Below are 22,285 nucleotides of genomic sequence, written 5' to 3'. Positions count from 1 at the left end.
GAGCATCCGGGCCGCTGCATCTTGCACGCCATCTGTTCCACCTGGCTAGGAAAACATTTACCGAGTTCGACTTAACGTCGTGTAATGTGACTGGCTACATTTCGGAGCCAGTAGGGGTTGAAATCAGTGGGGGAAAAAAATTCTAAGTATACATCAGGAAAAACGAGACAGAGACATTTTCAGGGAGGAAAAAGAGTTCATTCTTCTTACATATTTATTTATATTTTCATGTACTTTTTACATATTTATTTGTAATAATATGTATCTGGGGCAGAGGGGAGATGGAGCAGGGATGGAGGAAGGGCATGTTGAAGGAATGTCACTTTCTTTCTTTTTTTTATCCATTTAATTACAAGAGCATCATCATTGGTATTCACAGTACCATTAATTAAACAAGCTACAACAAAGATTTCCTAAAATATAGGCCGACGTAAAACTAGCATTTTCTTATTTTATTTTTTTTTTAAATACCGTAGTAGATGTATACCTGGGGGAGGACGGGGCATACGTCTGAGCAACTGCAACTAGATAACTGACAGGCAGGTAGACTGGGGCTCTTATTGTGAAAGGTAAGGGTGTGTGAAAACACACCAAGAGTGAGGTGTACAATACACGCGCATACACACAACAGTTTCTACACAGTCATCATGCTTCAACGGGACCGCGTGTCTTTTTTTCTATGTCAGCGTCACAATATTAGAAACAACAACCACAAATGGGTCAAAAACTGCAGGAGACGGATACCTTCAAAAAAAAAAAAAAAAAATTAAAAAGAGGAAATATTCAACAGAATAGGTTGGCATTGTAAATGCAATAAAAAGTACTCTAGATTATCGGAGCCACACTAACAATTCATGACAGACTTCAGACACTTTTTGGGTGATCACATCTCTGATATGCTGGGCAAAGCATTCGCATCCCAGGAGTCTATGACTGCCTTCTTCCCTCTAGACTACAAACTCTATTTTTCTAAACATGGTGTAAACAGAATCCTTTGGAGAATGTTGTGGGCTGGCCAAGAGCGCGCTGCACTGCCCTGCACACAAACCTGGAGTTGATCCAGGGAGAAATACTGGCAGGAAACAATGTGACCAGGCCTGGGTCAAACACACAGACCAGACTGTTCCCGTTCTATGCAATTAGGTACACTTGGTTCATCTTGTCGAAATTCTTCAGAGTGCCGATGGTTGGCCCAATGTGGTTGATTTTATCATTTATAGGCAATCATTCAAATGCAAATAAATCATTTGTAAATAAAATTTTTAAAAAAAAGGAAAAAAACTAAACAATCAAAAACATGGTTGTTTTTGATTGGCTGACAGTGGTAAGGCAGCAGAACAAAAATTTAAAAAAGATAATTTAAAAAGTGATTATATAGGAAAAGAAAATAGTCTTTGGTGTTTTGTTGTACTGAGAAATGACAAAGAATAAAAAAAAAAAAGCCGTTTCTCTGACGTCCAGTCAATTTCCAAGAGGAAACACTTTCTTGTGGTAAACTCTAAAACCATGTGCACACTGCAAGAGATCCAAGGTTCAGAAAGAAAAAATAAAACTACATGACATTACTTCATCCACAGGTTTGGACAAATCCTGCACAGTGCAAATAATAAATGGCCACAATAGTAATTACAAGTAAAGAGGAAAGTATTCTTTCATGGCAGGGAGTAGTGCAACAGTATCATGCATGAGATCACTTAACGTGAGACAACACAGGGAGGCAGCGGGGTCTCCGTCAGATAAGTCCAAAAACTTGGTCCTGGAATATGCATATTGTCGAATGATTCCTGAAAATGTCTGTTCAACACTCCATTGTTTATTTTGTGGGTCATGGGTTCGAGAACATCCATACAACTATTAACCACTTCACACTCCGCTCTCACAGAACATCCATTGATTGAAGGGGGGGGGGGGGGGGGGTCTTCCAGGTTACCGGTATATGCTGTTTACCTGCATCACTGTTGTATACTGTGATAATAGCACCACTCCCAACAGAGAACACTGCCTTGCTACGAATATGAGGAATCACGGAGGGGAACAGCGCTGAACTAGTGTTGACACAGTCAGAAGGATGATTCCTCATACAGCAGGTGAATGAAGTGCTGCGGCTCATGTTCCCATGACTGGATACTGATAGACAAGATGTAGGGTTGGACCTCGAATAACAATTTCCTCAGTGAGAGGGCGGTCCTTTTCGATGAGGTGACGTTTTGTTCGACTTGTGACCGAGACTGGAAGTTTTGAGGGGGGGGGGGGGGTGGCTTATGTGGGTTGGTCCTTCTGCAGAGCTGTGATATCCAGAGGAGGAGGGGCCCGTCCGCTCCACTCCTTCAGCTGCCCGTCCTTGAAGAAGAGGTTGAGGGCGGGCAGGGGGACACCAGACTCCGCTGGGGGCTGACTGAGAGGGTTCGACACGCCGCTGTCCAGGTCAGAGGGCTGCATGCCGTCCTGCCAAACACAGGGCAAAACACCACAGATATCAGAACACCAGGCAGAGTGGATGATTTGTGGGACAAGGATAAACGTCTCCGGGACAAACTATAATTATCGCATCACGGTTGTATGACTCCACCAACCGCGGCGGTCGCCGGTTTCAAATGCTAAATCATGCGTCTTAAAATGTATGTATGAAATATGCAGAAGAGGTTAAAGGCTCGGTTACAAAAAAACTAAAAACTGCATATTCACCATGCTTATCTCCTTTCTATTAAATTGGGCATTTTTTTTTTTTAATGTTCCTTCCTGCTTTATATTGTTTTGTCCTGTTCTCTTCTTCTCTCATCCTCACAGACTGAAACAACAACTAAAACATTTGCAAATCAACAGAATACATCATTTCTATCTCAGCCCAACTCTCACATAACCCCATGTTACTGCACTAACATGTAACTATGATAATTGTCTTGAATGTCTGTTTTGTTTCTTTGTTTTCTCCCATGTCTTTCTTTTGTTTCCCCTTTGACTTTCTGCACAATAGATGTACAATCAATTTTATATTTGGTATGTTAATGGTCCGTCTTTCATCTCTCAATAAAATAAAACACTTTTTCACAAAACACTAGTTTCAATATTTACCTTCAATTAGAAGTCTATTTTCACACTGGCTGTGTCATCTCAAGGTAAAACGTATTTGTGGGTTTTACAAAAGTACAGCATCACAATAAGGATGAAGTCATTGGTGCAGGAATAGCATACTGTATTGTTATTCTGATTCAAAACAAAAGGTTTCATGAAACAGCTGCCAGGAGCAGTTATGGTGCTAATTGTTTTAAGCCACATGAAACAGTTTAATTATATTAAAATGACTTAATTATCTCATTATCTCAACATAAAAAATGACACTTTAGCGAATGATCATTTTTATTCTTTTAGCCTGTTATTTCAAATGAAACATTTAATCATATTGTTTTCTCATGTGAAGCGTTTCAAATATTTCATTATCTTAAGATAAATGTATGGTTTCCCCCACATTGTACTTCACATTGTAAAAAACCTTCTTTTCTCACTCCAAACATCGTAATGTGGACATTGTTGTTTTTAAACCAGATCAAAAAAACAGTTCGATTAGATACATTCATAAATTATTAATCAGTCTTTAATTGATTCATTTTAACGGACTGCATTTGTAAAATTGAATTATTGACTACTTTTCACTGGACATTGTTATTTCTTTTCTGCAACTTTAAGTGTCAACCTGAAAGGGCAGCAGAGTGCTTTTACCTGGAATGACTGCACGAAGCTCAACACCTTCAGCGAAAGCTTTCGGCTCGAGTGAAGTAGCTCTTGAAGGCTGAAACAACAACAAAGACAAAGTCTAGCACTTCCAACAACACTCGTCTTTACACTTTTCTCAATGTTTTAATCAAAAGTGAAATGCCGGAGGATGCTGGGTGTTTCTTTTGTACCTTTCGTTGCTGCACAGTTTGTGCGAGGCGATTTTTCGACACACTTTGCGGTTTAGCTCGGAGCTGAAGAGGGGCATGCCGAAGCACAGTTCAAGAGGGACCCACTCATCTTCAGATGAAAAGGCTGAAAGGAAGGGGTTGGCCAGGGAGAGGAGGGGTGGAGGTGACATACATGACACATAGCATTAACAAGGATATGCTGCTCTTCCATTCTGCTCTTTTCCATCTCTCCCATCTCTCAAACATCGGATTAAGTATAGAAAACATATTAAAACAAATATATACATTAAAGAAATACTCCACCCACAACATAACCATTTGTATATAAATTGCTCAACCTGTGTTAGCTTGAATTCTTGAAGACATTTTTCTTGCATGCCTTCACGGTGATTGAAGAAAGCCTTTTTGAGTTTTAGGAGTTGATGAACGGATGTTTTAACATAGATTCACGTTGTTGTTAAACGCCGCCCCCCATATACGTCAAGACTTTTATTAATTCTCCATTCACCGTGGAGGCAAGTGAGAAAAACTAAGTTTTCTTCAAGGAAACACGGGGTTGAGTAACAAACGGTCATTTTGTGGCTGAAGTATTCCTCACATTAACCACAAAAGTAGACCTACTTTCTGTCTTTAATTTGATTTCCCCGTTGTTTTCTTCCGTCACGAGCTCAAAGGACTCGGTGCTGCCGTTGTTGTCCAGGCCTCCACCTAGATGGGTGTCCCCTTGAAGGAAAGCAACACATTTTCAGAAGCATTCGGGCACAGAATGGTTGATTCACATCGAGATTACAGCTTCGATGCCTCTCAGCGAAGACGCTTCAATAAATGCAAAAACTTTGGAAATCACTCCTTTTGCAGAATAAATATCAGACGTCTGTTAATTAAAACAAAAAACTGGACATTACTGTTAGGTACATGAATATCTAAACAAACTGATAAATTACATCATTATGTAAAGGCTAACACTGTTCGATCCACATCCATCTGTCACAATACGGAACACAATTAAGCAGACGAACAGAATAATCGAACTGGACCGTGAGCAGTCTTTATCTAATTTGCACCATCAGTGCCAATTGCCATCAGAGGCAAGGACATTGTTACTAATTCAGCGATACGTCTCGTCTCTCACACGCAAACATCTGCATGTGCACACGGTCAAAAAAAGAATTCCCCACCACCTCTGCACTCAGCACTGTCGCTGGGCCTGCGACGGTGCCGGTTGTTGGCATTGAGCATGGTGATGTAGCCGCACTGGTGCTCCAGGTCCACGTTCTCCTTCAGCTTCTGCAGCGCCTTGTGCACACACATGTTGGAGTAGGAGAACTCTGCACAGGAAGGAGAGCCAACACAAACAACGGGAGTCAAGCTTGAAGGTCTGCACTCAAACTGTTGAACGGGATTCCAGTTTTACTTCTATTAATATCTCTGAATGGTATGGTATTCATAAAGGGTGTCATTTTGTGATATCAAATGTATTAGAGGGATGCGTGTTGGTGTTAAGCTTCGCACACAAATTCACAAGAGAAGGATTTCAGAGGATTCAAATTCTCTTTATGATGTTTGACGACTTAAAACCCTCAAAGCCAAAAACTGATAATGTTTGAGTCACCAGAGAAAGGAGCACAGCTTGACTGAGAGCAGCACACCACACGGCGGTGACAGTACACTAAGAATGGTTTAGGGTATCTATTTTATTTATTTAACCATTATTTACCAGGAATATTCCCTTTGAGATTCAGAATCTCTTTTACAAAGAAGTCCTGGCCAAGGCAGCAACATGAAAGAACAAACAACATTCTTAAAACAAAAGGGCAAAAGACGTTAAAACAAACAGCACGGGAAATGCCACGTCAAAGAAACGGTCTTAAGATAACCAGCAAATGACATCAAGCAATGAATTTGTTGTATCTCGTCAAATAGTCCTAAATCCTGTCGTCATTATCTTCCATGCTGATAAAATAATCTGGTTTAAGGTGACGCTGCAAAAACTATAACATATAAATATATATAGTATAATTATTATATACTAAAGTGTGTTTTTTACCTCCCTCACCCCGGAGTCTAGGAATGTGAATAGCAAAGGGAATCATCAAAAGATAACGTCTAACATTCCTCTCTGAGATCAATGCTGACCCTCATTCTGCGGTTTGGAGCTTTTTGTCTTTTGAGAGAAAAGTAGCTTTTTGAAAATAGTGCAAAAAATCAAAAGCAAAACTTCTGCGTAACATTGTTTTTTAAAGAAAAAAAAACAAGTCTCGTCACCGCATTACTTTGATTGAATCTTGTATTAGCCGCGTAACATTTAGGCTGTCACTAAGTGACTTTAAAGCTTTACCTCCATAGAATAACTCACCTCCTTTCAGATCCTCTGCATTAAAGGGGAACGGGATGTGAACGCTTTCTCCATGGCCGTGCATACCGTGACCCTGAGGGTAACACATACACACAGCTTATATATCCACACAGTGCCACCAAATATATTATTATTGAAAACACACAAAGAGTAGATGCATAACATCAGTCTGTAAAACAAAGTACCCCACCACATCAGATCCGACTCCTCCACCGAGTCATTCAAAGCGCAGCTTAAGGCCCTCCATTTGACTTTGGCCTTTGAAAGCACTTAAATTGCCACTAACTGGCCTTTTATACTGGTTGTTTATTAGCATTCGCATTACTCATTAATTTGATCTTGATCTCTGCCTGGTTATACAATGTTTCTGTCGTCTACTCCGCTGACCTGCTGTATTTTGCTTATGAATGTAAACATTCTGAAACAACAACACTGTAAAAGTGGAGCTTGTGTGTGTGTGTGTGTGTGTGTGTATGTGTGTGTGTGTGTGTCTACCTGGATCAGTACAGCAGAGTGTGTGAGGGCGTCGTTGAGCATGGTCAGCACGTTGGATGAAGGTACGACTCCGGGGTCGTGACCCCAGGAGGTGATCAACAACCTGTCGTAGGACTGGATGGAGAGAAAAAACAGGTCAAGGTAATTACTTGTCCACAGCTGCTAATCACTGAACCCAACGGCATCATGGGAGTACAGCTCATCACTCACCATACTGAGGTGAGTGATTACCAATAATGATAAGAATGCTTTTCATACATTATTTAATATTTTATGTATTACTTCATATAACACTTAAAAGACTACCTCTGTCCTCTACAATGGTGAGAACATTTACATCATCTCAGTCAAAAACAAAGGAGAGGAAACATCACTCCTCCATTCATCAACTTGTTGACATTTCACTATGTCAAATAATGAAATCTCCAGCCTGTGACTGATTTGACATCATGATTTCCCTAACTGAGACAGATCTTTCCATGAAATAAAGGTGTTAATTCTTCTGTTTAGTTGATTATTTTCAGCTCCGAAAAGTGATGAAGGAGGAAATCCTACAGTGAAGTTCACCGTGAAGAAAAACTTAAATTTCTCAATAAAATGACGAGTTTTCAAGAAGTAGAAGAATACATGCTGCTATGTTCCAATAAAATGACCCATTTGCATGATGTTACCTTTCCTCCCCTGAGAATTCACTTCATCAAATTCTCTTTTGTTCCCTTGTCGCACATTCCCAGGATAGTGAAAAAATTCCAAGACCATCAGAAAGCATTGGAGGGGGAAACTGCAGGTGCAGGGTTTGGTATGACTGTGATAGTAATGCACGAGGTGCTTTGTTAAGAAATGAAGGTTAACGGGGAGGAAGGAAACTGCGTTGAATTTGACCTCCAGTGCTCTGATTACCAACTGAAACGGCAAGGTCCCAATTTAAAAAGGACAAGAATCAATCAAACCTTCTATTTCAAGTCGTTTAAATTTGTTTTGCTTTGGGCTTGATGCCTCTGCTACGACTCACTGATATTCTTATATTTTGTGAGGATGCATATAGTATACAAGTGTTTTTTGCACAAAAGAAAAGGTGTCCAATCACATATTTGATCAGGCTCAAAATGTAGTTGTTCTTATCACATGTAGGGCTTTTCTTATCCGACTTCAACGAGACTTTCTTTCGCTTATACAGCGTCTGTACGAGCACACTAACTCAACAGTGGGCCGACACTTATTTAACCAACATGCCCGATTCATTTTTAGTCTGGGCTCACCTGGAATGTGTCCGGCAGCTTGCGGAGCCTGGAGCCTTTGGAGAGCAGCAGAGACGGCGGGCCTTGGCCGGTCACATGGTACAGGTACAGTTTGAACCAGATGGAGCTCACCTCAGGGATCGCCGGGCCAATGTGCTGCAGGGAGAAACAAACACATGTGTCAGTGTACAGCAGCAGAACTAATGCACACACATGTCTACATCCTCACACGTGTTTTACATGTCATTTCTTACATGAACGCAAATGGGAAAAAAGCAACAGAGACAAAGGAGAATCATTTTCTCTGCCAGGAGGAATATGCATCTTCCGCATGTGTGCGTGAGTGTGCACCTATGTGTCTGTCCACAACAAACTGCATATTATTTTGAGTTGCCAGTTGACTGCATGCTCAAGGACCGCTTGTGGTTGGTGTGACATCTCAACTTACAGCCCATTTCTGTCTAGACGGGAGGTTTGCCAATTGTGGATTGTATTCATTCAATCACACAATACAGCAGTGGTTGTTGCAGACACACCTGGTGGAGACCTGCGCTCTACTGAGAGCACCATTCCAGTTGTGTCTGTGTCATTCTTATGTCGGAGAAACAGAAATTGAAGCTGTTATGAGACATGTGAACAGAAAATAGAGAAAAGAATTGACTGAATTCCACTTCACGGAGTCCCAGCAGTGTGAGAATAAACAACAGCGTGAACAGCGCAACAAGAGTTGAACTTTCTTTCCCGCAGTCTCTCTGAGCTCAGCTAGAAAGGTGGAGTGTGGCCAGGCAGAATAATTACCCATGAGCCTTGCCTCCCTTCCTCCCTCTCTCTTTGTGTAGCCTTGTTGTTGTGGGCAACTGCAGGCCGAGTGCCCACGAGGCACACACACACACACACACACACCAGCACATGAACTGTCGACTAAAACACACACACACACAACTCTAAGACCTTCAACATTTGATACAAAATCCCAGCAGGACGCACATTGTCCCCTCTGCTCTCCTTCCCTCCAGGCGTCATACCTGAGGCGTGCAGCTGCTGATGGGCCTGATCTCGTTGCTCAGCGGCGCCATTGAGACCAGCAGCTTGTAGTTCTTGTTGAGGACACGGCTGCAGGTGGCCTGGTCCAGACCCAGCAGGCTCTCACATCGCAACATGTCCAAGGGGAAGCCTAGTTGGGGAAAAACCAGGGGGAGAGTTACAACTTCTTTGCAAAATAGGCTGTGAACCAAGTGCTGAAATAACTGCATGGACAGTAGTAGAATAGAAGTCAGCAATACTAGAACATTTTGGCTAGCTGTTTCCCCCAGTTTCCAGTCTTTATGCTAAGCTAACTAGCTGTTGACTTGTAGCCTTATAAATACACACTGGGCAGACATGAGACAAATCCTGTAAATGAATATGCCAAGTGTGGCTGCATCAAACAGTAACTGTAAAAGCAGAGTAACGGTTCTTTCTTCATAGCCGTGGTGTTTAGAGGAGTGTCCTCTCAAAGGACACAGTGTAAACTCGGCATTCTTGGATTTAATAATCACTTCTTGCCTCCTAATTATACATCTAAGGGGTAAGAAGTGTCTATGATGTGCTAATGGTGTTAATATAATAATTAAATCAGCACAAGAGTCGAGTTTCGCAAATGCAAAGAACTGACAGAAACTCGGTAAAGCAGGTCAAGGACCAGATGTTTGTATTTATTCCACAACACAAGAGTGGAACAAACACTTGATGCAATGAGACTGCTGCTTCATACTGTATTTTCTAAAGGAGGTTTGGATGCCGATTTCTGTAATGCAACAATCATGTATTATTATCATTGTTATTAACACTATTATCAGTCTTTGTATCATTGTGGGTTTCGTTTCGTCAGAGATGAGGCGCCCTGTCAAACCAAAGGCATCTGGTGGCTACATGGAAACTCAGAGATTTGCTTTGTCATAGTTGGAGGACTAACTCTCTCCCGCTCCCCTTCAAGACACCAGAAGAACAAGACAGCTTCACTGTGGAGTGACAGGAATACACAGTATGACCATTTTCAAGGAAAACTGTGCACCTTAAATTTCTCTCTGATTCATATTCACAGATTTGAAATATATTTTTTAACAACCATAAAAAGATGTTTGCTGCATTTGTGTAACAGATGTCGTCAACTGGCTAAATACCTACTAATAAGCCCAAAGGGAACTGTGTGCAGACAGCAGACAAAAATATGAGTTTCGATTTCATTAGTCTGCCGTTGTAGGCGACGGCAACTCAGAACTTAAAACCAAAACCAGCATGCTAGCTGCATAATAACACGCAAAAACAAATCTGTGCTCCAAGCTGCCTGTTTACCACATGTATGCTATAAACATGTTTAGGTGCATGACACCTGGATCTTGCATGCATTTGCCCATGAAGGGGATGACAAAGAGGGCGTAACTGTATAATTACCTATATTTGGGACGTCAGGCCCCTGGTCCTGAGAGAGTTCTTTGTTGTAGCGTAAGAAGAGGATGGTGTTTTTCAGGGTCAGAGCGTGGTCAAAGTAGCGCTGGGCCTCGCCCTCCGCTGTGCTCTCCACCTGAAACCAGGAAATACATTCAAGTTTAGTGTATACCTGTGAAAATGTACACGTCGACCTATAATGTATTTTCTACTTTGATTCAGTATCCTCTGGTGTTTCATGACGGAGGCTTTACTAGATACACTAGCAAGTTTCTATTGCTGGTCTCACCTTCTCTAACTCAGCCAGGAAGCTGTCCAGAGTCTCATCAGACAGCTTCCCCACCTCAAACATGGTCACCGCATGACTCTTCAGGTTCTGATAGGAGGGCACAAGAGGGAGGGATCATTTGTTAAAGAATAATTCTGTCCCTATTACGCCTTCTGTGCATTTTCTCATGTGCACATCCAGTCACTAACCGGAGACAGGTTGCCCATCATGAGGAAGGCTGTGAGAGTGGAGTCAAAGAGGAAGGCAATCCTCTTTGTGGGAGCAGCTGGGATGCATAGGCTGCTTACGCTTCCTGTGTCTGCTACAAAGACAGAAAAAAAAATACATATAACAAGAGCAATACCACTCTGCCACAACATCAATGCATGTAGTAGCACAACGGCTACGTTGTAGCATTCATAAATGGAGGATATGAGCTTTAAAATTCATGAAAGTTAAATGTGTTTACACAGACCAACCAAAACCACACCTCTTCCTCAAATAATTGAAATTGAATATTAACATGTAAATGTGGTTTGTTGACATCCAACTTGTTAGTCTGAGCAACAGTCCCGCTTAACATACATAATAAAGTCAAAGAAAAACACATTAATGTGAGAAGTTCTTTCAGAAGCATGGCTGAGCTTTCTTGGGGATTAATTAGCACAGCTGCTTCAAAACTTCTGAAGTTATTCAAAAAGTGTTTTGTGTGCATACATCAAGATGTGTATGTATTTGCATACACAGCAATCTGTGTGTGCGAGTGTGTGTGTGTGTGTGAGAGACCACACGGACCTTCTTCCAGGCTGGTGGTGTCGGTGTCGGTGGCTGAGGAGCCTCCCTCCATGACGGGACTGCCCTGCTCCCAGGACAGCAGCATCTTCTGAGGGTCCATGGTGCTCCTAACACAGAGGGCCGCGCCACAGTGAAACCACAATCAAACCAAGCATAGCGGTTTATTAAATTCATCAAATACTTTAGATAAATGATATGTCCTGATTAAGAGCTTAAAGGATTTACTAGGTGGACGAATAGATGCTGGTGACCCCAGTTGTAATCTTCACACCAGTGTGAAAAAAAAGAACCAGAAACATTTCAACATTGTTTACTACATTCTTCTAAAAATGTAAAATAAACCAAGTTTATGGGCAAACATGGTTCAACACATGGCGCCACTTCCAGCTGTATTCTAGGTGGTGAACGGTTGGTATTGGCCTCCTGCACATACCTGAGTCTGTTCACAGACGGGGCGTTCTTCCAGGTAGGGTGGAGCTGCTCTGGGCTGATCACGTGACCTTTCTTTACAGCGAAGCCGAGACGACAGTACATGGAAACTGCATTCTGATGAAGGACATGTAAAAACACAGTCAAAAAGATGTTTGGTCCACAGAAATCTGACACTCTTTCACTGTCACATATCCTCAACCTGTGACCTGTCACCCTGTTGGACTGTCACTACTGAGCCGAGTTATACTTCAGGTGAAGACAGACAAAGATAATGGGGAATGAAAAATAGAAAAGAGACTAAAAACAATGTGAATACTCTTTTGGATGATGTTCTCTCAATGCCCAACAGGATCTACGATTAAAAAGCCTTTACTTAATGTCTAGTGACTCAAAAGAGAACAAAAAGGTGACGTGTACTTTCCACTAAAGAGCTGGCTGTTTTTTTCATCATCTACTTAATTCGAGATTTGCCGTGCTGAAAAATATGTTGTTCCTGCTGAACAGGCCAGCTCAGTAAAGTATGGCGGGCTTGATTGCGTTCAACACCTCCGAGGTGCAAGCTGAGGTCAACTCTTATCCCTCCTCTTATCATATCAAAAGAAACACAGCGAAGTGACTCAGGCCGTGAGGTAGTCATTGCACAAGAGAAAGTTCAACTTGAAAAATTCTGCACAAAGGGGACCTCTCAATCATCTCTGAAGTTACAGGGTTTCTCCTGGAGAATGGCAGCAAACCGCTTCAGCCACTTCTCTTAAGTGCTGCCATCCAGCAGCAGGAATTGAAATGACTTCGGCTCTTCACACTGGAAGTCAAAACACCGAGAGGGACTTTGGCTCTGTGTCTGATAGAGAGCATTTAGGAAACTGGGGGGGGGGGAAAATGTGTCAAACTCAAGCACCAATTCAACTGGAATGGTACAAGTGAACCCTGGTAGAGGCATGGGGCATGATGGAGCGAACTTGAAACAACGTGTGTGTGTGTGTGTGCGTGTGTGTGTGTGTGTGTGTGTCTCACAATCTCTCAGGTGTACTGTGCAATGTGCATACACCAAACAGCCAAACTGAGCAGAAATATCTTATAAATAATATATATTTATAAAACAAATTGCGTAGGAAAACAAATTCAAAAGAACAAGGAAAAAATGGTTTTAATCTCTCGGATTTGATGCCAAACTTAAATCTCAAAATTTGGCTCCAAAACATCAATGAGAAAAACACGAACACGGCTTTTCACTTTGTTTCTTTCTACTGCTACACTGTGTGCCTTACAGCACACAGAGAGGCTAAAAGCATTTCTCAAAAGCACTGTGGAACCAGAGGAAATTACCTCTCTGTTTTGAAAGCGGGGGCCATATTTCTCAGAGCTCACATTTTTCCTTCCTCTCGTGAAAAACAGCACTTTAGTCCATACATTACAATGGGACTCGCACATTCTGCAGCAGGTGGATACTCACCTTCACTAAGTCCAAGTCAATCTCCAGCACGTTCGCCAGCTGAGAGGCACAGGAGGAGGAAGGAGCAGGAGAGAGAGGGAGAAGAAAAATAGGGCTCGGTTGAAAAGTCGATCAATAAACACACTCTCACACACACATTTTACGTTCAATGAGCACAGCAGGCGAGAACAATAACACCCATTTCTACAGCCTACCTCCGCTACGTTTGTCTGCTCATCGATGGACACAAAGATTTTGTAGAGCAGCGTTTCAAAGTAATCGCCCTGGACGCGGTTCATGACAAAGCCTTCCAGCGGGGGCACTAAAAACACAAACGGTGACAAACAACTGTACAAATATTTCCACAAATATATTTTACATTGTTTTATTTTGCGCGCGCGCGCACACACACACACACACACACACACACACACACACACACACACACACACACGTACCTGAGATGCAGCTGTCATCAGATATGGGAACATCCAAGTAGATGAATCCCCGGTTGTATAAGCCTGGAGTAAAAAAACAAACGTACAGTAGTGTCTGTTAGCACATTTGACATCGTATCTAAGGCTTCACCCAAACATTAAACTTTTTGGATATTTGTTTGTTGGGTAGGTATTTAGTTTTAAACTTGGTATTAGGATTTTTTTTTTTTTCTTACAGAATCCTTAAAAATTAATGTTTTAATTAAACCTAAAGACACATAGTTGCAGCGCTATGCCGTCCATCTCAGCCGCGAACGGAGACATGTCTGGCTGAGTCCTTCACGTGTCACGCCATGGAGACGAACCCATGTTATTGATCATGTGTGAACAGAAAATTGTACATATGAGAAGAGTGGAAATAAAGTTGAGCCAATCAAATCTGATTTGAACAGCTACTTCTATTCAAATTGCCCCGTATCTCCTGCATTTAATTTGTTCCCACTCAGTCAAAAGCACTCCAGTGGAGGTTCGTGGCGGCTCTCTAATTGATATTTGAACTGCATGGACACAAACGTGGTCTCTGTGCTTCATCTTTCAAATTCACCCCAGCACACTGATGAATGTCCTTTTAGTATCAGCCACTATGTTCACACTTTAGCTGTAAAAGACCGTTGCCCCTTGCTACCTGAATTTCAAAAGATTTCAAAAATCCATTAATGCAAACAAATGTCATTTCTATAATTACCCTGAGAAACAGTAAGATTTAGATCTAGTTAGATTTGACTGCATAGATCATAAGTGTGCTTTAAGCTTTTCTAGAAGTAAACGGATACAAATAAAATAATAATTCTTCTAAAATAGGGATATATTGTGAAAATGAATTCAAGTTTTATTATAAGGATAATTAGAAAACATCATTTACCATTTTAATTCAGACTTTGATGTCTTCAGATACGGTTGTTTGAAACGGGAACATACATAGCATGCGACAGTTACTCACTCAAGACCACATTGTACTCCGTTGATCCAGTCAGCTGAGGACCAGCATCGATCATCTTATCAATGGCTTTCTTCTCTCCTGGAGAACAGATCTGCAATTACACACAACAAACACACCACATTAAAGCATAACTGCACATGTGGCTTTGTTTGTCAAAAATCACCTCCAGTGAATAACAGTGGTAGTGCAGTCTCTGGGAGGATGAACACATTTACATATGATGACTGTAGATTCGTGGTTCTCAGTGTTTCTTTTTCTTTTTTCTTGTGGAAGAGAGAAGAACTGTTGTGAACTTGGCAGGTTTGTATTTTTAGTCAGATGAGATCTCCACATGCAGTGCAGGGGCTCATGGGATTGACGATTGTAGCTTGGTGGGTAACGTATGAATTTCAATGACAGCTCAGGGTAAGAATCACACCAACACACTTCATTATTCCAACACTTGTTTTGTAGATCAAAGTAATTGACATTAAAGAAGGAGGCTTAAAATAATCAAGGAAGTTGTCCTCTCTCCTCTCACCGTATCCATCGCAGCCTGCCATCACTAAACATTAAGTGTCTAAACACATGCTTACCATCAAATTATACTGATGCATGAAAAAAATAGAAGCAATTCTCTTATCTCACCCTGATATCGTCTTCGGTGATGTAGCCCGTCTGTGCCGTCCACCACGGCTCCACAGAGATCTCCACCGGTTTGGCCGGTAGAAGGTCCCGCGCTGATTTCCTGCGGAAGAATTTCTGACAAAGGAGACAAGCGACATCAAGCCACTCAAGTCTAATAAACAAGGCTATTTTGTTAATATATATATATGTTAATATATATATATATATATGTTAATATATATATATTATATATAAGAGAATGGTGGCAAAAATATATCCAAGAAATACAGAAAATGTAACATTTATGAGTAAAGTCAACAAATCGATGAGCGTAATGTATGAAGTGTTGTTGTATGAATGCTTATCTTAAAAGGCTATTTTAGAAACATGTCTTACTTTGGACGACCTGCACTGGTTCATGAGGTCAATGTACTGGTTCCTCCCGATGCCAAGCAGCCGCAGACCTGTGGAATAATGAGAACATGGGCGAGCCAATAAAACTCAATGGCGCCTCAGGAACTGGCCATGAACTTGTAGTCGCTGTACATTAACACTCAGGCAAAGAGCTCTGGATAAAAACATTACAACAGAGAATTACAGGAAGAAGTTTGAGAATCATTTTTTCTGGGTATTTCCAACTTCATATTGGAGAGCAACTTCGGAGACAGAAGGAGCTTGACAAGTGGCAAGAGTGACTCATCCAAACTGTGCTGAGGGAGTACGTCCACACATACTCTCTCTGAAACAATCCCAACACACACACGAAAGCTCTACTCATCCACCTTTCAACATACACGGCGGTATTTCTGAAGATAATAGGAGTGAGGGTGTGTGCATGCATTTGAGTCTGCAATTAAATTGAGACATGTAGTCGGTGTCTGAGAAAATACTGGCTCATAAAGCAAGTTCCATAGCTTGTATAGAGGTGGAGGTATGCAAATGTTGGCTCTAAATCCCACCTTATTCCCTCCTCTAGCCTATGATGCACAGGCCCGGAAGGGGCAGAAGAGCAGAATGTGCTGGGACGGCTGCCAATGCAAACAGGGACCAGTCTGGGATGTTCTCAATTGGGCCTGCTAACGCAGCAGAATCCTACACACGTATCCTGTTGTTTCACCAAGACACAGACACGACACACAAACATCCGCCAACGAAAAACTCTCTCTCACACACACACACTCTCTCACCGCCTCTCCATCCACCCACTTCTGCATGACACACTTCCAGAGCTCCTCCAGGGAGATTAGAGGAGAGAAGCCCCTGGTAGAGCGAGAACAATGTGCCTTAAAGCGCTCCGAGCGATGATCAGTGCGATACAATATGAATACTAGTTGAAGTCCAAAAGCCAAATAGACACTTAATGAATGTGTGGTACAACAATGATGCCTTGCGATATGTCTACGACAAAGTAACAAATAAAGATAACTGGATGTTAGTCAGGGCGCGGCTCACGAGAACGACGGCTCCATTCTTGAGAGGAGAATGCAGCTGCAAGAGGAAGATGCCGACTGGAACCCGGCAGTTGGAGAATCAGCAGATCGCGGATACAGCCGATTCCTGAGCGAGACGTGTCGCTGACATATGGAAAGGAGGTGGACTTTAAGGCAGTACATAGCCTGAGGCTTTCCGCAAAACGGGAGCTCTGTTGTTGACCATTGGACAGCTAACTGGGGAACACCAGTCTGTTGGGTAGAATCCAATACACCTCTATCTCATGAGACATATATCTTTCTGTACTTCATAGTGTGATTCAATTTACTTTTTTTGCTTTTGATAAAATGAATATCTTTCGATTACAAATTTGAACCATCTATTCGACTATTTTGTTGACGGACCTCGAGCCAGAGGGGACTCTCTTCGGAGACGGTAGCGCGGCTCCAACGGCCGGCTGGCAGCCTTCTGTCTCCACAGCGTGAAGGTCCTGTACAGTCAGGAGTGAGTCACTAACAGGCCAAAGCCCGTTTCACTTGACAGCAGCAAGTCAGAGAGTGCTACAACTGCCCTTACACTTTGACGCAATCTGAATCAGATTTTGCAGTAATGTCTGAGGAACACAGCTGCTCTGTGATGTTTTGTTTTTTTGGAGAATCAATTATATTTCACCATGAAGTGGAATTTATATCAGTCAATCCAAAAGCCACTTGGCCAGCGCTCTGGTTTGGTTTTGGAAACACAAAGACATGTTTTAGGTTGATTCGTAACGGTAGTCATTGGCCTTTGAAAACCAATTCTCTCATAAATGTTCAAAAGAAGTGCGGGATTTGGAGAAGTAGTCGTCGTAAGCCAAGGCTCCCGAAGAAAACTCAAGCCTCCACAGCATAGAAGCAAGCTGAAGACATTTTGAAAAAACGGATGCATCTGTCAAGAAGTTGAGCAACAGAAATGAGCTGCTCCCGCCAGAAGCCTGGCATCCAGCTGCCAATCTCCTCCCAACTTCCTAAAAAAACATTTAGATTGGCTTAATTTACTGCAGATATACTCTGTTAGAAAACCAGTTTCACACAAACAGAAAAAAACATTTCCTAAAACGGAAGGTGGTGTCTTCAAATTGCTTGTTTTGTCCACTTGAAAAAAATTACTTTAAGATACAAAACACAAAATAAAATAGAGAATTCTCACAATTAAGAAGCTTGAACAAATACACATTTGGCTTTTTTGCTAAAAAATAAATAAATACATACTTTAAATACGATTGATCAAAACAGTTAACTTTCTGTCAATCAAATAATGGATCGTTCCAACTCTAGTTACATAACAGGCGCTATGAATCATTTAATCCCAAAGGTTCCTGAAAACAGACCAGAGACACAGAGTGGGCGGTACACAGAACCCCAGTACAGTCATTTCAACAGTGTGGGAGAGGGGGGGGAACTCACAGTCAGCAGCAGTGAAGTTGGGCAAGGAGTCGTAACTCTTCTCACTGTTCATAATATCCTGGAGGTGCGAAAAGAGAAAAGTAGAATTAAACTCATTTCCCCCTTTCCGTGTCCCTCCGCCTCTGATTAATAACAGGATTAGCAGATCGGGGCGGCCGTGCTCATTTCTACAACCCATTTTCATTAAGTGCTTAAGACGGATTATGAAAATATAACATAACCTTCAGCAAGTCAGTGGTCACAATTGAAGCTTAGTCAAGTTTAGTTCAGCATGCGTAGGAAATATGAACCCTTTTTAAGTGGAAGCTAAAAACGAAATGGTTTGTCTTCATTCATGTGTCACAAGAAAGAGCACTGGGCACGTTAGTCACATGTGATCTAATGAAATGGGAAGTATGCTGAATGTGGAACAATCAAACATGACGGCTGGCATCTAAACACACCATCTCTGTGTAAACACACAGGGCGGTAAAGTTATGTTACATTAAGTTACATCCTGCAGAGAAATTCATACAAGAAATACATTATGTAATCCGCTTCATGTGGAACAAAACAGAGGAAACTACATTACAGGTGCATTACTTTCATTAAGAAATTATTGTATGGAATATGGATTGCTTGTCAGAAGCGACGCTCTCAGCCGTGTGCACACATGGACTCAGTCTTTGCAATCTAATTGATAACGTCGCGAGTCAAGGAGAACCCGGCCGGTCAGCGTCTCTGAGAGGCCGGTGCTCTGTGAGCACGACTGTGCCGGCATCAAAACACCACTCTGAGCTTTTTTTTCAGCGAGAGAGCCGTCATGCAGACAAAAGCTCAAACCGACTGCAGAGCACACAGCACAGATTTGCTCTGGGTGTGTTTGTCCTGGGATCGGTCCTCTGTGTCCCCGGGCTGGTACACGAGGCTTCACTAGACACCGACTGACACCTAGTGCCTGACTCACGCCAAGTCCATCAACATAGGAAATACAGTACAGAACATTGAGCTCCTCTAAAACTGAAGAATATGAACTGAATACCTCTTTCTCATCGCGGTGGTAATGTTTGGCACGTGACAACATTTTCAACATGTAATTTCAAATGCAGGACTCACTAATTCTAGTTTCTCCTTTATGCATACTGACTATACAACAAAGATATGCCTTTATCGTAGATCTGTTCATGTTTGATATTTCCAAGCAGCAGGGGGTTGTTAAAAGCTCAGATCCTTCTTGTTATAATGAGCGCTTGAATTGGGTTTTGTCTGAACTGTCATTACAGCAGTGTTTTCCAGGGATGAAGACATTGTTCAATTTCAATTAAAAACACTGGATGTTCCCAAAGCAATTAAGAGAATCTTTGCTGCTGCACAATAAGAATCCCTGCGCTTCAGCTTTGAGTTCACCCAGCTCATTGCTCTGAAAGCGCAGATGAAAATGTGAAATCACCATCTCATTGTTGTGCTTTCACATACTGTGTTTACAAAGACAGATGTGCAGGTGTATGAGAAGCTGCTGAACAGAAAGGTGGTTGAAGCTCAGCCTTTCCACGTCAAACAGCCATCTTCCCTTTTCTGTTCGGCAATGCAGCAGAAGTCGCTTACCTCCATGATTCCGATGTAATAGGAGAAGGGAGTGACTCGCAGCCCTTTGACCATGATGTCAGACAGGTGGTAGGGGTACAGCATCAGGTGGTCCCGGCTGTACTTCAGGAGCTCCTCATAATACTTGCGCTCATCCTTCCTCACGTGGCGCACTTCTCATAAAACACACACACACACACACACACACACACACACACACACACACACACAGCAGTCAGGTCACAGCCAGGGCTGAGTGTTCATACAGTAACACTTCCAGGCATTCTATAAACCAATGCAGTCTAAATAATAAGATGTATTTTTGCAGCATTAGGGTGCATTTGTTGTCGACAGATGTAGCTGATAAACTGGAAACTGGGTGTCCATAAACTCACATACCTTATTCTTGAGCTATTTAATGCAAGAGGATTTGTTTGCGCTTTGTCTTTGTTATTATGATGCATCAGTACACGGTGTATACACGACTTACATGAGGGACCAACGTTAACTCACCTAGGTTATTGCGGAATCGCAGCTGGTTGCGGATGCTGTACAGCAGCACATGCTTCTCATACTCTCGCTGAGAGTTCCCCACACTCTGCAGAGCAACAACACACAGCACACAGGTGATGATCACGGCTGTATGAACCTGCTAGTTGTTGCTATCAGGTCCTGTACATTCATTCAGTAACCATAGGCAAGAGACTCTGTTTTTAGGACCACGTCAACACTCTGGCCTCTAGATCCTATACCCACACAGTGAGGAATATAGATGTTTAATTTACGAGGAAGCAGACATCCTAAATTGAAATGTCAAAGTCTATATCGGGAAAGAAGATCTTGGAAACTTGGTGCATCACTAAAATTGTAAGTCACATTAGCTGAAACCAGTTAGGACATATTGAGTCCTGAGGCCCTGGAGTTATGGGACAGTTTAGTGGCATAATCCATCTTCGGTGAGGATGCACGAGGATACAGTTAAAAAAAAGAGACACAAACACCCGCATTCACTTAACCACGACATGCTGGCGTAATTGCACAAAGTAACGTTGTATGCAGGCTGAGGGATTTATGCAGAAAATGAAAAGTAAAACAATCTGATTTTGATGATTTTCGACATAGTTGAGCACAAAAATGTGAATGCATTATTTGCACGCGGTGAAAATCATGTGACGCGTCATATCAAACAGTCTGTCATGTGATGCAGCGAAGCTTCAGTGGCTGTGATGTAAAGAGGGCCAGTTGTAGCTCCGGATGAATATAGAAAAACCTGCAGAGGAGGTCGGCGAGTCGTGCGACACTGACAGCTGATTGTATGACAGAGTGCACCGCGGTGACATTGACGTGTTCACCGTCCACGACACAGCGGTGCCCCCCCCCCCCCCCCCACCTTTCCCCCGTGGAAACATTTAAACACGGTACCTGTTTGACATTAGCTGGAAGCTTGGTCCACGGATAATTCTGCCTGATGTGGAATTCCACGTCCGTGTTCATCGCTAGCTAGTTAGCTGGCTGAAAGCAGAATCCCTCGAGACGATCAGAAAAGGGCTCTCGTGCAAGTCCACGGTGACTTTAACACCCAATGACCGAGCGAGGCGACCCCCGACTTGAAGAGAAGTTATCCCGTGATTATTTTCCCTTTACAATAAACGGTCACTTCCTTGTTGTATTTTCGAACAAGCCGTTCGTCACGCTCGTGGCTACATTCGTCACTTCCTGTCGAGGCGTGGATGTGAATGGAGCTCGAGAGCAAGGTGACAAATGAGAGATGATGGAATTATCAAACGTGACTAATGTCACGTGAAAGAGTTTCGCCTCAAAAAAATGATTTTCTTATTATCAACCAATCTAATAAAAAGACTACAAGCCAACAATGTGGTGGTCCGTCTCTCAGCTTGTTTCTCAATACAAAGCATATCCATTCCTGAAGATGAAATATATTATTTTATTTCAAATAAAGCCGATGGAACTTCCTCAAACAGCAGGTCATCATAGTTTTTAGCAAGCGTTATTCAAAGAGCAGTAAATAGTGGATTTGTTGGGGACTATTTTCAGCCAGGGATTAATACACATTTGGCACTGCGTTCATCCCAGTGTGCCTCATTGATGTGTTTTTAATAGTATGACAACAGTGGATGTCAATAGCCTCATATAAATAAGATATATCAGGGTTGCTGCCAATGTAGAATAACATTAAATATATAATGAGAATGGTGCCTGTTTATGTGCTTAACAGTGCCATCATGAAGCCTCGTAAAAACCCTAAGGTCTAAATCAAAATACACTTTTAAAGAAATGTTTTTGCAGAATTTGAGGAATTTTTGTTACAAAATATCATAAGTGAACACGGAACATTAACATTTATTTACAATAGATGCATTTTTGGCTTTTAATAGATTAAAAAAATAATCTGATTATAAAAATAGTGCAGGATGAAGATTAACCGCTGCACACTTTC

General features: G+C 42.0%; 1 protein-coding gene across 2 annotated transcripts; it reads right to left on the bottom strand.

Annotated features, from left to right (window-relative positions):
- Positions 1 to 182: 182 nt before the first annotated feature.
- Positions 183 to 21,470, bottom strand: fam91a1 (family with sequence similarity 91 member A1). Of its 2 annotated transcripts, none has more exons than XM_079287629.1 (24): positions 21,250 to 21,470; positions 20,341 to 20,425; positions 19,849 to 20,000; positions 18,265 to 18,322; positions 15,785 to 15,852; positions 15,410 to 15,523; positions 14,783 to 14,873; positions 13,804 to 13,866; positions 13,561 to 13,667; positions 13,367 to 13,405; positions 11,915 to 12,027; positions 11,482 to 11,588; positions 10,896 to 11,008; positions 10,708 to 10,794; positions 10,425 to 10,554; positions 9,017 to 9,165; positions 8,013 to 8,147; positions 6,754 to 6,867; positions 6,259 to 6,331; positions 5,084 to 5,230; positions 4,524 to 4,625; positions 3,903 to 4,026; positions 3,718 to 3,787; positions 183 to 2,445 (listed from the first exon to the last, which is right to left on the bottom strand). In XM_079287629.1, exons 1-24 carry the CDS (start codon positions 21,319 to 21,321, stop codon positions 2,260 to 2,262), a joined length of 2,499 nt encoding a protein of 832 aa, XP_079143755.1. In that variant the 5' UTR covers positions 21,322 to 21,470; the 3' UTR covers positions 183 to 2,259. The 2 variants fall into 2 exon arrangements, with proteins under 2 accessions (XP_079143755.1, XP_079143756.1); XM_079287630.1 differs by having other exon boundaries at positions 10,896 to 11,005.
- Between the last annotated feature and the right edge of the window lie 815 nt (positions 21,471 to 22,285).

Source organism: Melanostigma gelatinosum, assembly GCF_949748355.1.
Source record: "Melanostigma gelatinosum genome assembly, chromosome: 17".
Lineage (NCBI taxonomy): Eukaryota > Metazoa > Chordata > Actinopteri > Perciformes > Zoarcidae > Melanostigma > Melanostigma gelatinosum.
The sequence above is the reverse complement of the archived record's forward strand: the minus strand, read 5'-3'. Positions and strand labels throughout refer to the sequence as shown.